Raw genomic sequence first — 16,131 nt, forward strand, 5'->3', positions numbered from 1 at the left:
ACAATGCTGACTGTTCTCATTCAACTGTTTTTGTCAGTGAGGAAGATGAGGAGGACATCATTAACAATACTGAAAGACACTGCAGTAAACTACATGTTACAACATTAGAGAAGGTAGAGGAACACACAGAAGCCTTATACATGATCACATCAATCTCAGATGCAATATCCTACTGTCACTGAGATGAGTGAACTAAGTAATCAAAAACTTCATATTCATTTTCAGGAAGTACAACAATCCTAAAGCTACTGGCAGCACCACCAAAACTAGAAGTAGTATTGCTGTTGCCACCCATATTTTTAGTCTCAGTACTTGCACAAGGGTTTCTTCTTTTCTCTCTTTTATCCTGTTACCATCCCTGTTTTCTTCAAGTAATTATTTGTTAACAAAAAACCCCTTAACCAACTGATATTTTTAATTCTACAACAGGGTCAGCATTTTTTTTTTTTTTTTTTTGCCATTATAACAGCACTTTGTATATACTGATTACCAAAAGAAAATCTTTAACAAATTAAGATTTTTCACACTAGTATAGTCTGTGTTAGTATTTTTCCATTACAACGGTAGTGTATATATATATTGGTTTAGAAAAAAAAATGTTATTAAAACAAGATTTTTCAGACTAACACAGGATACATCAGTGTTTTGCCGTTACAATGGCAGTTTATATGTATATTGGTTAACCCGAATAAACCCCTTAATTAATTACTAACTTTTCAGACAGCTTACTTTCATTACATAGTGCATGTGATTTTTCACTTTAATGTGGACATAGGGCTTGTTTTGTGCATAATGAGCTGCAAGTATTATAGGCATCTTATAATGGTGATATGGGGGCCTTCAATAAGGCTTCTTAATTATTCTGGTGCATCTTGTGCGAGTAAAGGAAATTATCAAGATTGCAGTAGGAAACACTAGTTTTAAATTCCCCGATTGACTTTCCTACATATACAAGATGCCTAGAAATCAATGGACTTTAAAAATGTGTATCTATGATATGTAAACTATTATTTTTCAATTAGGCTTGGAAGGTGAAATTTAAAAAAACAAAAAAACAAATATGAACCAGTTCTCCCAATACTATTCAGTCCTACTTCTCGGATGTCTTCTTATGGAATTCCACAATTCAGTGGAATTCTCACCAGTGGAATTCCTTGCTGGCTGTGACGTCCCGGGTCCCATTCACTTAGGTCAATGATTTGCCTTAGTGTCTGTGGCCTAAGCTAGGAACTCAGGGATATCACAGGTGAGGCACGGACTTCCACCAAAGAAAACAATGGAGCTGCAGGACCAGACCCTGCTGGCGGCACCAAAACACTGGTGACAGGGAAGTATGTTGTTGTTGTTTTTTTTTCCTCAACTCCCCAGGTCTAATAAAAAAAATAACATTTTAGCCTGGACAACTCCTTTAAGACTGAGATTTCATATTGCTGCAGAAGTTAGGACAAGTGAAGAATAGTTGCTGTAGAAGTTAAGACAAGTGTTATGGTCATCAGGGTTTATTATAAAAAAAATAAATAAAAATAAACCCTACGGAGCCCTCTGGGCTACTGACTGCTAAACAACCTGGTGTGAACAGAGTCTAACAGTTACTGTCACTGCCAGCTAAATAAAAGGACCAGGTGTGCTCTGTTACTGTTCACAGAGCCCTGTGCAGTCAGAGCAGCCACACAAATAAACTAACTGGCTAGCCAGCACTCCTGGACTAGCCAGAGACCAACAAACCCTGTGTGCTTCCAGCCACCCAACCCCCAATGCAGCTACAGCCTAACAACTGGTCAGTGTGAATATTGACAGACACACACACAAACCAGGCAGCATGCTGCCCAACTACAAATGGCATGGCTGACTCAGGGGATATTCTAACTAGGGCCACTAAGTGTTGTCAGGCTGGAACCCAAGCGCGCACGCGCACACACACACACACATATAAATTCAGGTTAGGATTTGAATTTGATCTTAGAGTGTCGGGCGTCCAGACCAGCCTCCTTATACAGGCAAGGGGCGGTCACCAGCAGACCAGCCTCACAATCCGAGCGTCCATTGGTCGACACACCAGTCCATCAATGAGTCGACCACGCCCGGCTGTTGTAAGGCAGGTTAACCCCTTTAACCCTGGATTGTGCAGAGGAACAGACAGTGACGCCCATCTCATGGCCGCAGTTACTGCACAATCCTAACAACAAGTAACAAAACTTTAGGGACTTCACCTCTTTGTCAAACTTTCACAATATATAGTTAAAATCCTCCTCCTCCTCCTATTACTACTACTACCAATAATAATGATAAAAACAACATTAATTCTTATATAAATTCCGCAAGTATTTGGGGTAACCTCAATGAATGGGGTTATATACTGGTCTACTGAAAAAATACACATGATGTGGTGACCTTCTTGTATATATTTTGTATCTCATTATAAATAATCCCCTTGGAAAACCTTTGCATCTCCCAACTGATTTTTTTAGATAGGTTTTGCCCTAAATCATTATCTATTCTCTATTGAGCTAATTTGCATCTCAAAGCCGGTGTTCATAAGCAGTAACATAATTTCTGGTCATTATATGATTATATTTTACATTTTTAATGTAATGTCTATAGTTTCCATTTCTGTTTGAGCTGGTGCGAGTCAAATAACTCTTACACTGCACACAGTGAGTAGAGGAGAATCTGCTCTTTAATTGTCTCTCTATTACTCAGGAACAACCATGATCCATAATATTGTCCCCCACAATTACAACGTCCAAGAGCACCCTGAAGACTCACCGATACAGGAAAGTCTACAAACTTCAATAATCCTTTGGCCAGGACACCACCATCTGGAAAGCTTCTAACCTCATCTCTGTTTTCTATTCTCCTTTCCTCATAGATTGTAAGCCCTTATGGGCAGGGCCTTCTATTCTACCTATCAGTTGGTTTTTGTGTATTTTGTTTTTTGGATGTAAACCCTCTTCAAATGTAAATGGTTTTTTGCCTTCCCCTGGATCAACACTGTAGGGATTGTAGGTTTATAGGTTGGACTTGATGGACTAATGTCTTTATCCAACCTCATCAACTATGTAACTATATAAAGCTCCATGGAATCAGTGGTACCCTAAAAATAAGTAATATAATAATAACTAGACATTCTGAAGCCATTTCAATCATTTATTTATGTTAGCCCAAGGAAAGGAAATTATAATGGAAATACTTATGTTATTAACTTCTTTAAAAAATGAGCCTGAATTTCATTGAATGGGATACTGTAGGTATAACCAAAACCTGGGCCCAAGCTTCAGCCCCATATTCTGCAGAGCTTCCATTTAAGAAGGGCTATTCCCAACACAGTATTTATACCTATAGTCATAGGCCATGACATCGATACATAATGGATGAGGATATATCAAGAATGGAGCCCTATCTGTTCCTAAAAGTCAATGGAGAGGGGTGTCTTTCTCCATTTACTTCTTAATAGTTGAAGATTCCTGCTCAGATCTTCCCATAACTCCTGTAGAAGTGAATGTAGAGTCCTATATGTAGCATCTCTCCATTGACTTTCAGGTAGAGATGGACCCTGTTCTTGAGATTAATAAGGGACCTTCATTTATCAAGTATTTATGGCATACCCTATAGCTATAGCCCTAACTACTAAGATGGGGATACCTCTTTAACGTTGCACTCATTTCATTGACTTTGGCTTCTTCTTCAGTTGATTCTTGATGGTGTTTTTCACGTCCTTGTTCCTCATACTATATATAAAAGGGTTCAACATCGGAGTCACTGTTGTATAAAGAATTGGCACTACCTTGTCTGTTTTATTTGAGAAATAAGTATATTTTTTTGAGTGTGGCTGTAGATACATGAACATAACCGTCCCATAGTAGAGGGTGACCACCGTGAGGTGCGAGGCACACGTGGAGAAGGTTTTCTGCCTCCCTTCTGAGGAGATGATCTTCAGAATATTGGAGATAATATGGACATAGGATATCAAAGTTAAGAGGAAGGAAATAATACCAATAATGGCTCCAGTGATATAGGTATATAACTCATTCAAAAAGGTATCTCCACACGACATTCGTATCAAAGCAGGCGTCTCGCAAAAGTAGTGGTTGATGTCGTGACAATTGCAAAATGGAAGTTGGAACGTGAGGATCACCTGAACAAAAGAATTTATAAATCCGACACTCCATGGCCCTACAGTTAAGTTATAACAGAATTTCTTGCTCATTATGGTGTTATAATGCAACGGTCTACAAATAGCGGCAAATCTATCGTAGGCCATGACCGCAAGTATCATACATTCTGTTGCACCCAATGCTAAAGAGAAGAACATCTGTGTCGCACATCCCCATAAGGAAATACTTCTGTCTTTGGCCAAGGTGTTCATTAGGAGGACAGGAACAATGGAGGAGGAGAAGAAGATGTCAATGATAGAGAGGTTGGTCAGAAAGAAGTACATGGGGGTGTGTAGTCTTGGATTGATCCTCACAGCAATGATCAGAAGAAGGTTCCCCGATATCGTCATTATATACATTATTAAAAATATAAGGAAGAAGACAACTTGTAGATGAAGGACTTTGGATAATCCAAGTAAGATGAACCTCTGTGAAGTAGTTTTGTTTAATTTTTCCATGGACTTTAAGTGGTTCCTGATTTGTAACGAGAAAAAAAAAAACCAAAATATAGTTTCTAACCTATTTACCAAAATGTAAGAGCTTGTCCACAAATAAGTTGGTGGATCAACCAATGTTCGATGCCTTGGTGGGTTTTTTTCAGTCTAGAAATAAACTATTTCAATGATACTATGGCAAAGAGGACACTGAGATGTATCTAGTAAAGATCTCCAATGGTCATCAATATGTAACACCAAGAATAGTTGCAACATCTAAACTAGAGACTTTTGGAATTTCTAATTTCAAATTAAACAAAATCTGTTAATGATAACATATTACATTATTAGAACAATTGTCATTTTAATGATACATTTAACTAAACAGAAGCAAAAAAATTCAATGTTTCACATTCCACTTACAATCCTTTGCTAGTGCGAGCAATTCGAGCAATCTCTACAGATGGAGAAACATCTTGGCTGTCTTACAAGTCACAAATGTCTTGGTGGCTTTCATATATATTATACACCGGTTAATCATGAATTCCCTTTGAGAAGTGTTGACTCTCCAAGCTCATTTCTCCAATGTCTTTGAAGACCTTGGGTGATAAATCATTATTTATTCTCCGTTGACCTAATTTTTTATGTTTACATTGTATTTGTATATTTATTGTAACAAAAAAAACGAAGATAAATTTGGAATGAAAATTAAGATTATGGATAGTTTTGTCCAGTTTTCTTTTATGTTTATGGAGTGACCCTAGCAGGTAATGAACCTTATTTACTTACCGACCCCCACTCCTGCTCACGGCCACCGGTGCTTCCCCTTCTGCAGAGGCGGTTGTGATCAGGAGCAGAGATTGGTAAGTGAGATTGTAGCCCCAAAACACTTTTCATACCCCGAGTATAATGATTGGAGGGCCTGGGGAGGGGAGGGAACATAGCAAAAACTGTTACTTACCTCTTCTGCGCTCCGGCAGTCTGCAGCCCCATTTGGTGACGTCCCAAACATCACGCAGGCCAGGCTGATGTTATTATGCGCCATGACACAGGCCTTGCTCATGTGACGTCTGGTCCAAGATTGAAGATGGCCAAAAGTAGCGGGGAGCGTGCCATAACCCAGGAGAGGTAAGTAACATGTTTTTTATGTTTGTATGATCCCCTAGATCTCCAATCATTATACTCTGAGGTCTACAAAGATAATAATAATAGATAATAGTGTGTGTAGGGGCCACTATGGCGCATAATAGTGTGTGTAGGGGCCACTATGGGGTACAATAGTGTGTGCGGGAATGCAGTTTGTGCAGAGGTGAGGGTGGAGGGGCATGTTAAATGTTTGCTTTAGGGCCAAGCCATTCCGATTTACACCACTGAGAGAAGGGCCATTCTTTTACAGCAATTTGTTGGGGACCACATTGCAAAGACAAAAAAAATGTTTTTTTTTTAAATTGTAGCATGTCAATTATAGCTATGTAAATGCTGGTATTTTCTGGATAATAGAGTCTAAGGCAGGTTTGAGTATTTTTTTTCCCCCTTGATTCTGATTTGTTTTCTGGGTGAAAAACTCTTGCATGCTCTGTATTTTTTTCGTCCATCGACTTTCTTGTAAAAAATGAAAAAACAAAGGAATAGATTTTAGAATAATGTTACCATTACAACCTGAGTTTAATTCTCAGTGGTCACTTATAATTCTATAAAACATGCTCCACTAGTCCTCCTGATTAGAGATGAGCGAGTAGTACTAGATCGAGTAGGTATTCTATCGAATACTACGGTATTCGAAATACTCGTACTCGATCGAGTACGACTCGCTATTTGAATGTAAAAGTTCCATGCAGAACCAGCATTGATTGGCCGAATGCTATGCAGTCGGCCAATCAATGCTGGTTCTTCTCCTACCTTTAGAAGTCTTCTCCGTGCAGCTTCCCCGCGGCGTCTTCCAGCTCTTCATTCACTCTGCCAGGCAGAGCCGGAAGACGCCGCGGGGACGCTGCAAGGAGAAGACTGCTCGGAGGATCCAGCCCGACCCTCACTCGTGGACTTGGTAAGTATAATTTGATCGAACGTTGCCTACCCCTAAAACAAGCATTTTCCCCCCCATAGACTATAATGGGGTTCGATATTCGATTCGAGTAGTCGAATATTGAGGGGCTACTCGAAATGAATATCGAACCTCGAACATTTTACTGCTCGTTCATCTCTACTCCTGATATAATTCTATAAAACATGCTCCACTAGTCTTCCTGATATAATTTTATAAACTGTGCTCCACTAGTTCTCCTATAATTCTTGAAACAGTACTCGGGAACAACACACACAAAAAAAAAACATAGAAAAAGGCAAATTTTACATAATTTTACCCAAAAATCCAAAAATAGGTTGAACAAAATTGTTGCTTGTTCAAACTCACTTATGTCAAGTAACAGGTGTGGGTAGCACAAAAATCACAAGTCTGAAAAAAGAGAAATGCTGACTCAATCTTTGCATTGTTTGCCACACTAAGCATGTAGAACAGAAAGAGGAGAAAAGAACTGTCCAGAGATTTGAGAACCAAAATTATGCAAAAATATCAACAATCTCAAGGTTACAAGTCCATCTCCAATGATCTTGATGTTCCTGGAAACATAATCCAGAAGTTTACAACCCATGGCACTGTAGCTAATCTCCCTGGTTGTGGACGGAAGAGAGAAATTGATGAAAGGTTGCAATGCAGGATAGTACGGATGGTGGATAAACAGCCCCATCACATTTCAAAGGAATTCAAGTTGTCCTGTAGCCTCAGTGCCAACTATCTGTCAACATTTTAATTAAATGAAAAGTTAATGGTAGAAGACTCAGGAGGAATCCACTGCTGACACAGAGACATTGAAAAACTAGACTGCAGTTTGCCACAATGCATGTGAGTAAGCCAAATTCCTTCTGGGAAAACATCTTGTGGACAGATGAGACCAAAATAGAGCTTTTTGGTAAAGCACATTATTCTCTTGTTTACTGATAACTGGGGTTGAGCCGATCTTGAGATTTCAGGGTCGATTTCAAAATCCGATTTCCGATCATTTTCCAGCCGAATAAGGTTCTGACAAAAAAAAAAAAACACCTATAACTACCTTCAAGAGCTTCAGAACGTTTCTAGAAGAAAAATTAATCAAAGACTTCACCAGCTATAAACAAGCAGTTCCCAGCTTCAAGAATGCTCTCACCTCTGCAAAACATCTACTTCACCACCCTTCTCCATCCTCTGGTTCCCCCTCTGACATCACTTATCTCAGCTGAAAACTTTGCCTCTTATTTAAAAAACAAAATTAATACCATCAGAGAAAGTTATCCTACAACCCTCACAACTACTCTATTCAACTGTTTTATTGTCTTCCTACATAACCTGCTTTTCCACCACCACCAATAAAGAGCTTTCTACCGTAACTAAGGTACCATCCCTCAACTTGTTCTCTCCAGCCAACTCTAGCTCCACCTTACCGCTTCTTGCTTCAAAACTCCTTGAGCGACATGTCCACCTTGAACTATCCTCCTATATTTCATAAAATGTACTTTTGACAGAATACACTCTGGTCTCTGACCCCATCACTAAACTAAAACTTCCCTAGTAACTACCAGAGCCAAAAGATAATACTCTGTTCTGCTCCTTCTAGATCTCTGCGCTACCTTTGATACAGATGATCATTCCCTCTTGATAGAAATTCTCTAATCTCTTGGCACCAAAGACTTGGTTCTCTCCTGGAACTCTTCATACCTCACCAAAAGCACATGTATCTTCTCCCACTAGAAGACCATCTCCTCATCTCACCCTCTCTCCTTAGATGTCCCTTAAGACTCTGTTCTAGAACCCATACTGTTCCCTATATATATTCCTGGCCTAGGCCAACTTTTAGAATTCCATTGTTTTCAATACCACTGTTATGCCGCCAACATTCAAACATATCTCTGGCTCAGACATTATGAGTCTGCTATCCAAAAATCCAGAATGCCTAGCAGACTTTGCCTACTTCTTCTCCTTCTGCTTTCGGTAGTTTAATATCTTCTGCTCACCTCATGCAGCCCCCACCTGAGCAATGTACGTTAATGGAGCCTCCATTATCCCAATAACACAAGTCTGTTGTCTTGGGATAACCTTTGATTTAGCCTTGACCTTATTGCATCACATCCAATCCCTCAACAGCTCCTGCTGCCTCCAACTCAAATCCATCTTTCAAATCCCTAAGACTATGCCGATACCCTTTTCTGTGGCCTTCCAGTAAATGTACCACTTGCACCACTCCAGTCTGTTGTTTACTTAATCCACCTCTCCTCTCGATTTTCACCAGTCTCTTCCCTTTGCCAATCCCTTCAATGACTACCTATCACCCAGAATCAGGTTTAAAATACCAAAACAAACATAAAAGCCCATCCACAACCTGTCCCCTCCATACATCTCTGACCTAATCTCCCGCTATCTCTGTAGACGTAATCATCAATCTTCAACTCCTCCTTCTTTGCTCTACCCATATCCACTCTTCACATAACCACCTCCAAGACTTCTCCTATATTCTGGAACGTACTACCATGATCAATAATACTGTCTCCCACAGTTAGAATCTCCAAGGGCACCCTGAAGACTTATTTCTTCAGGAAAACCTACAAACTTCAACAATCCTTCTGCCACCACACCACCATCGGAAAAGCTTCTACCTTCGTCTACTTTTTCCATCCCCCTTCCCTCATAGATCGTAATCTCTTATGGGCAAGTCCTCAAATTCTACCAATCTTGTTTTTTGAGTGCTTTGTGTTTTGTATAGAAAGCACCATGGAATCAATGATACTCTAAACATAAGTAATATAATAATGAGACAGTCTGAAGCCATTTTCGGTTATTTATTTCAGCCAAAGGAAAGTAGATCCTCAAGTAGATCCAGAATTTTCCATTCAGTTCCATTGGATGTGATACTGTATGTATAATCAAAACCTGGGCCCAAGCTTCAGCCCCATATTTCACAGCTTAAAAGAGCTCCCATTTAAGAAGGGGTATTCCCAACACAGTATGTATAGCTATATTCATAGGACAAACCATCAATACATAACTGATGGGAATATATCAAGAATGGAACCCTATCTGTTCCTAAAAGTCAATGGAGAGGGATGTCTTTTTCCATTTACTTGTAAATAGTTGAAGCTTCCTTCTCAGATCTTTTCTGTAGAAGTGAATGGAGGGAGTCTGATGTGTAGCACCTCACCCTTGACTTTCAGGAAGAGATGGGCCCTGCTCTAGAGATAAATATGAGACACTCATTTATCAAGTGTTTATGGCATATCCTATAGGTATACCCCTAGCTAAAGCCCTTGTGGGGAAGTTAGCTTGGTAGAGGCAGTGTTGCAGACCCAAACAGTCAAGGCAGAGACACAAAATGTGCAACAAACTAGTTTATTTACAAAAAAATAGGAAAATAAATAAACCTTGACTTCAGGTACAAAATGAGCAAAACAAAAAACAGCTTTAACTTCAGGCAAAAACAAAATTTAAAAAAACCTGCTCGTCTGAGCAACTAACTAAACAGAACTGATACCCTAACTATACATGTTACTTACTTCCAGCCACATACACAAAAAAAAAGATCACAATATAGTCTCATCGGACTCAGGGTTACAGGACAGACTCATCCGCCTCCTTTCACCTCATGGAACCCTGGATTACTCATGTAATGAGCCCAGGATCTACACCTGTGCTGAGGCCTACTCCAGATCTTCCTTGGACCAGACATATGTCACAAACCTGGGGCTGATATACTCCAGCATTCTGCCTGTCCACTTCTCACACTAATTTCATTGACATTACTTCCTCTTCAGTTGACTCATGATGGTGTCTTTCACGTCCTTGTTCCTTATACTATATATAAAAGGGTTCATCATCGGAGTTACTACTGTATAAAGGAGTGGCACTACTTTATCTATCTTAGTAGAGTAAGGCGTATATTTTTTTGAGTGTGGCCGTAGATACATGAACATAACAGTCCCATAGTAGAGGGTGACAACAATGAGGTGTGAGGCACACGTGGAGAAGGATTTCTGCCTTCCTTGTGAGGAGATGATCTTCAAAATGTTGGAGATAATATGGACATATGAGATCAACGTGAAGCAGAAGGAAAGCAAAGCAATAATGGCTCCTGTGATGTATATAGATAATTCATTATGGAAGGTATCTCCACAAGACATTTGTATGAAGGCAGGAACCTCACAGAAGTAGTGGTTGATGTCTCGACAATTACAGAATGGGAGTTGGAACGTAAGAGACACCTGAATAAGAGAGTTAATAAATCCGACACTCCATGACCCTACAGCTAGATAGATACACAACGTCTTGTTCATTATGGAGTTATAGTACAATGATCTACAAATGGCGGCAAATCTATCATAGGCCATGGCGGCAAGTATTATACATTCTGTTGCGCACATAGTTAAGGAGAAATACATCTGTGTCACACATCCCAGTAAGGAAATACTTCTGTCTTTGGCCAAGGCGTTCATTAGTAGGACAGGAACAATGGAGGAGGAGAAGCAGAGGTCAATGATAGAGAGGTTGGTCAGAAAAAAATACATCGGACTGTGTAGTCTTGGATTGATCCTCACAGCAATGATCAGAAGAAGGTTCCCAGATATCGTTATAAAATACATTATCAAAAATATGAGGAAAAAGATAACTTGTAGGTGAAGGACTTCAGATAACCCAAGTAAGATAAACCCTGTATGGGAAGTGGTTGTATTTAATTGGTCCATGACATTCAGGTGTGTCCTGATATATAATGGAAAAAAAGAATTAAGGAAATTCTAATTTTTGATCTACTTTCAAAAATGTTGAGTTGGGTTATGTTGGGGAGCTGAGACTGAAAGCAAGTGCACTGAACCCTCATCAGCCGCGCACTCTGCTCCGGATTAGGCCCAATGAATGGGCCTAGTCTGGAGGAGGGTTTGTCTTCAGGCTCAATCGCGAGGCGAAACAGCCTGAAGAATGAGCAAGTCGCTTCTTCTGGCTCTCGGAAAAAAACTCCTGACCAGCTCCCATTGATTTCAATGGGAGCCGTCTTTTTGGTCAGGATTTTGAGGCAGATATGGCCTCAAAATCCTGACCAAAAAAAATCTCCATGTGAACTTACCCTCAGTGTTTAACTTAAATAGGCTAAATATAGTCTCCATTATTACCCAAGTACCCTCTGCAACTAGTGTTGAGAAGAGTCAGGTATGATCCAGTAGCTCACCATCTAGTGATGGTTGGGTATTTGGGTGACTCTAGGCATAATTAGTAGTGTTGAGCGAATAGTATTCGAATACCTCCGCTCCCATAGGAATGCATGGGAGTGGCCGATCGCGAAGGGGTTAAGCGCTGGCTTCAATGCATTCCTATGGGAGCGAGGTATTTGAAACTAGGATTCGAATACTATTTGCTGAACACTAGTAATTAGGCTTCAAAAGTCCAAAAAGAATATGTTTTCGTTTTCTCACCCTGTTAAGGTCAGCCTGCTGTTTTTTGTCATGGCTAGTAAAAAGTAAGGGACATCCTTTTTTTCCAATTATCTATTTATTTAGAAGAAAAAACAATGGCATTGGCTTCCCCCAAAACTTTTCGGAATCGATCAAATACAATAAAGTAGCCAACCTCCTGGGCCTACCGGATTGGGAAACCCATGGTTTGGGGACTTTTCAAGACTAATAACACCAACCTGCATCATTCTCAGCTGAATCATCACTAGATAGTCAGATACTGGATCATAACTAGAGATGAGCGAACACTAAAGTGTCCGAGGTTCGAAATCCGATTCGAACAGCCGCACACTGTTCGACTGTTCGAACGGATTTCGAACCCCATTATAGTCTATGGGGGGAAATGCTCGTTTCAGGGGTAGGCAACATTCGATAAAATTATACTTACCAAGTCCACGAGTGACGGTCGGGCTGGATTCTGCTTGAAGTCTTCTCCCGGCGCAGGGTCCCCGCGTCCTCTTCCGGGTGGAATTCACTCTGCCTAGGCATCCGGCCTAGGCAGAGCCAACTGCGCATGCGCGTGCGGCTCTGCCCAGGCCCGACGCCTGAGCAGAGCCGACTGCGCATGCGCGTGTATGCTATGTATGCGTGTATGTTATGCGTGTATGCGTGTATGTTAGATGCGCAGTTGGCTCTGCCTAGGCCGGATGCCTAGGCAGAGTGAATTCCACCCAGAAGAAGACGCGGGGACGCAGCGCGGAGAAGACTTCAGAAAGGTAAGAGAAGAACCAGCGTTGATTGGCAGAGTGTATAGCTTTCTGCCAATCAACGCTGGTTCTGCATCGAACATTAAACTTCGAACAGCTAGTAGTGTTTTGATCGAGTACGAGTATTTTGAATACCGTAGTATTCGATCGAACACCTACTCGATCGAGTACTACTCGCTCATCTCTAATCATAAGAGATAAGATAAGATAAGATAATCCTTTAATAGTCCCACCTTGGGGAAATTTCATAACCAGTTCTTCCTGGCACCACTTAGACGTAATAGGGGCTTAGAGTTAGCGTACTTGATGGTTGACAATAAGTAACACCAAAATATCTAGTGTTTCACACAGCAACCATTAGTAAAGCAATAGTAAAAAAGTAAATAAATAAATAAGTAAATTATTGAAATAAAACAAATAACTATTTCATTAAAATTAAAACAAAGCCACTGCTGGTCATCGCCGTAGACCACATAATGGAATGTAGTCAAATGAGCAGATCTGAAAAGTGAATAGAAAGGCAAGCAAAGCAAGCATATTAGTAAAACATAGCTAAGCAATACAATTATCATACCTACCTATCCTATTCTGGTGTTGCCACCTCTCATGACATCTCGTTGGCTGCTCTACATCATGTAATAGGTTTACTAGAGTTCATTAGCCAACAGTAAGCCCCAAGATGAGCCAGGCTTCATCCTCCAGGGTGCAGGGACTCTTTCTCCTTCTGAAGGGGTCCTGTACGTACCTATCCTATATATGAGAATATTAGTTGTTAGATGAACCCCTTTAAGTATCCCCTACGATAATAATGAGTAGAATACTTAAGCAAAGCTCATTAAATACATGAATTCTGATAAACTGATCCATCAGAAATTATTCTTTGTCACCATTCTCAACAGGTGTATAGTAATTTCCGAAAGAAAGAAGAAATGAAAGAGGTCGTCCGGTTCTTCTTTGGCCTTGTTCCAATCTTCTCTTCTACTTTAACCCCTTAAGGACACAGCCCAAAAGTATGTTAAGGACCAGGCCTATTTTTTCAAAATTGACATGTGTCACTTTAAATGGCAATAACTTTGAGACGCTTTAACTTACACAAGTGATTTTGAGATTGTTTTCTCGTAAAACATTATACTTCATGTTAGTGGTAAACACTAATCAATATTTTTGTATTTATTTATTAAAAAAATAGGAAATTTGATGGAAATTTGGAAAAAAAATGCAATTTTCAAAATGTGAAATTTTCTGCTTTTCATGGAGATAGTTATACCACCCAAATATAGTAATAAATATTATCTCCCATATCTCTGATTTATATCGGCATCATCTTTTGATTGTATTTTAATTTATTTTGGACGTTACAAGGCTTACAAGTGTAACAGCGATTTTCCAGATTTACAAGAAATGTAACTATGTTTGTTTTTTTGTTTGTTTTACACACTTTATTTTATTTTTATTTTTTTAAACTTTTTTACATTTGTGCTGTAAGCACACTAGAACCAGCGATCAGAGAGGATCACATTCTATACTAACTATAGACTTGCAATACACGTGTATTGCAGTCTATAGAGGAAGCTAGCTATGCAGATGCATAGACTAGCTTTCTCTCGTCCCAGCATCCAAGCTCGCTCCGATGGGGGGAGGGATTAAGGAGCAGCGTGTAGCTGTAAATTACAGCTCACACAGACTCCTTATGCAGCCGGCAGCATGATTTATAGCCCGGCCAAACCCCTAGGGTGCCATGATCACTATGGATCATGGCACCTTAAGGGTTAAACAGGGGGGGGGGGTCGGTGCAATCACCGTCCCTGCTGCTACAGGGGAAGCCTGGCTGTCAGATACAGCCGGCCTCCCGTGGAGATCGCACGGGCTTTGCTTCTGAACCCGTGTGATCTCCATCACGTACAGGTACGTAGGAATGCGGGAACTAACCACATTCCCTGACGTACATTGTACGTGATTTAGCGTTAAGGGGTTAAACAGTCCATATTTATTTAAGGTTTCTCTATCATATGACATTTTTCTATTTTTGAGGATTTGAGATCTTCATACTGGTTTAACTCTTCAAAGATTCAAAGAGGTAGACCATGGGCGACTACGTCATTGTTTGTACCAGAAGATATTGGAGAAGATTATTAAAACAAAACTGTTCTAGTTGCCCATAAGAGCCAATCACAATGCCACTTTCATTTTTCCGGAACAGAATATTTTAGAAAATTTTTGTCTAGACCACCTTAATGGACGACTTAAATAACTCAAGTCACAATTTGAAGAAAGCTTATATGATGTTGATATATGATAGATATGTATCTTTGATCTTTATTGATGGGCTGTGATATAATTGTGCCCCAATTCCAAAATTTAGGACATCCATGCCCACATGAACCATACAGCAGCCACATCCATGTGAGACGTAGTAGCCAAAAGAAGTGTAAAAATCATATATAGCAACATTTTTATTAAGATTTCTCAAATACAACTCTTCTTATATAAACTCATACCACCTTTTATGAATTTTTTCGTTTCAAAAAGTTTATTAAAAAATATCACAAAAGCACGGCCGAAATTCCAAAATATCCCACACAGGGGGAAAGAACATATAGTATCAGGTTGGTTCATGTACAAAAGTAACGGTCTCCTAAACTGGAAATTGCATCTTGTAATGTTGGAATGAAAAATATAAGCTATTGTATGTCCAAATGATTTCTAAAAATCTTGTAATGATACATTTTTGTTGTCATTACTATAGAAATACAATTTTTTTCCTTTGGTAGCTAAAATCAAAATGAAATAAATCTGTTAAATTATTGCATTAAATTATTATAACACAATAAATTTGTGCTAGTAATATTTAGAGATGAGCGAACAGTAAAATGTTTGAGATTCGATATTCGTTTCGAGTAGCCCCTCAATATTCGACTACTCGAATCGAATATCGAACTCTATTATAGTCTATGGGGGGAAAATGCTCGTTTCAGGGGTAGGCAACGTTCGATCAAATTATACTTACCACGTCCACGAGTGAGGGTCGGGCTGGATCCTCCAAGAAGTCTTCTCTGTGCAGCGTCCCTGCGGCGTCTTCCAGCTCTGAATTCACTCTGCCAGGCATCGGGCCTGGGCAGAGCCGACTGCGCATGCCCACACTACAAGCAGACATGTACAGTCGGCTCTGCCCAGGCCCGATGTCTGGCAGAGTGAATGAAGAGCCAGAAGACGCGGCGGAGAAGACTTCTAAAGGTAGGAGAAGAACCAGCGTTGATTGGCCGACTGTATAGCATTCAGCCAATCAACGCTGGTTCTGCATCGAACATTTCC

At 40.0% G+C, this 16,131-nt stretch overlaps 2 protein-coding genes across 2 annotated transcripts; both read right to left on the minus strand.

Moving 5' to 3' along the window:
- Positions 1 to 3,658: 3,658 nt before the first annotated feature.
- On the minus strand, positions 3,659 to 4,612 carry LOC142213406 (olfactory receptor 5V1-like). The gene has a single exon (XM_075281721.1). The coding sequence runs from the start codon at positions 4,610 to 4,612 to the stop codon at positions 3,659 to 3,661; it is 954 nt and encodes a 317-aa protein (XP_075137822.1).
- Positions 4,613 to 10,408: 5,796 nt separating this feature from the next.
- Positions 10,409 to 11,350, minus strand: LOC142213407 (olfactory receptor 5V1-like). The gene has a single exon (XM_075281722.1). The coding sequence runs from the start codon at positions 11,348 to 11,350 to the stop codon at positions 10,409 to 10,411; it is 942 nt and encodes a 313-aa protein (XP_075137823.1).
- Between the last annotated feature and the right edge of the window lie 4,781 nt (positions 11,351 to 16,131).

The sequence above is a fragment of the Leptodactylus fuscus genome, chromosome 7 (genome assembly GCF_031893055.1).
Source record: "Leptodactylus fuscus isolate aLepFus1 chromosome 7, aLepFus1.hap2, whole genome shotgun sequence".
Lineage (NCBI taxonomy): Eukaryota > Metazoa > Chordata > Amphibia > Anura > Leptodactylidae > Leptodactylus > Leptodactylus fuscus.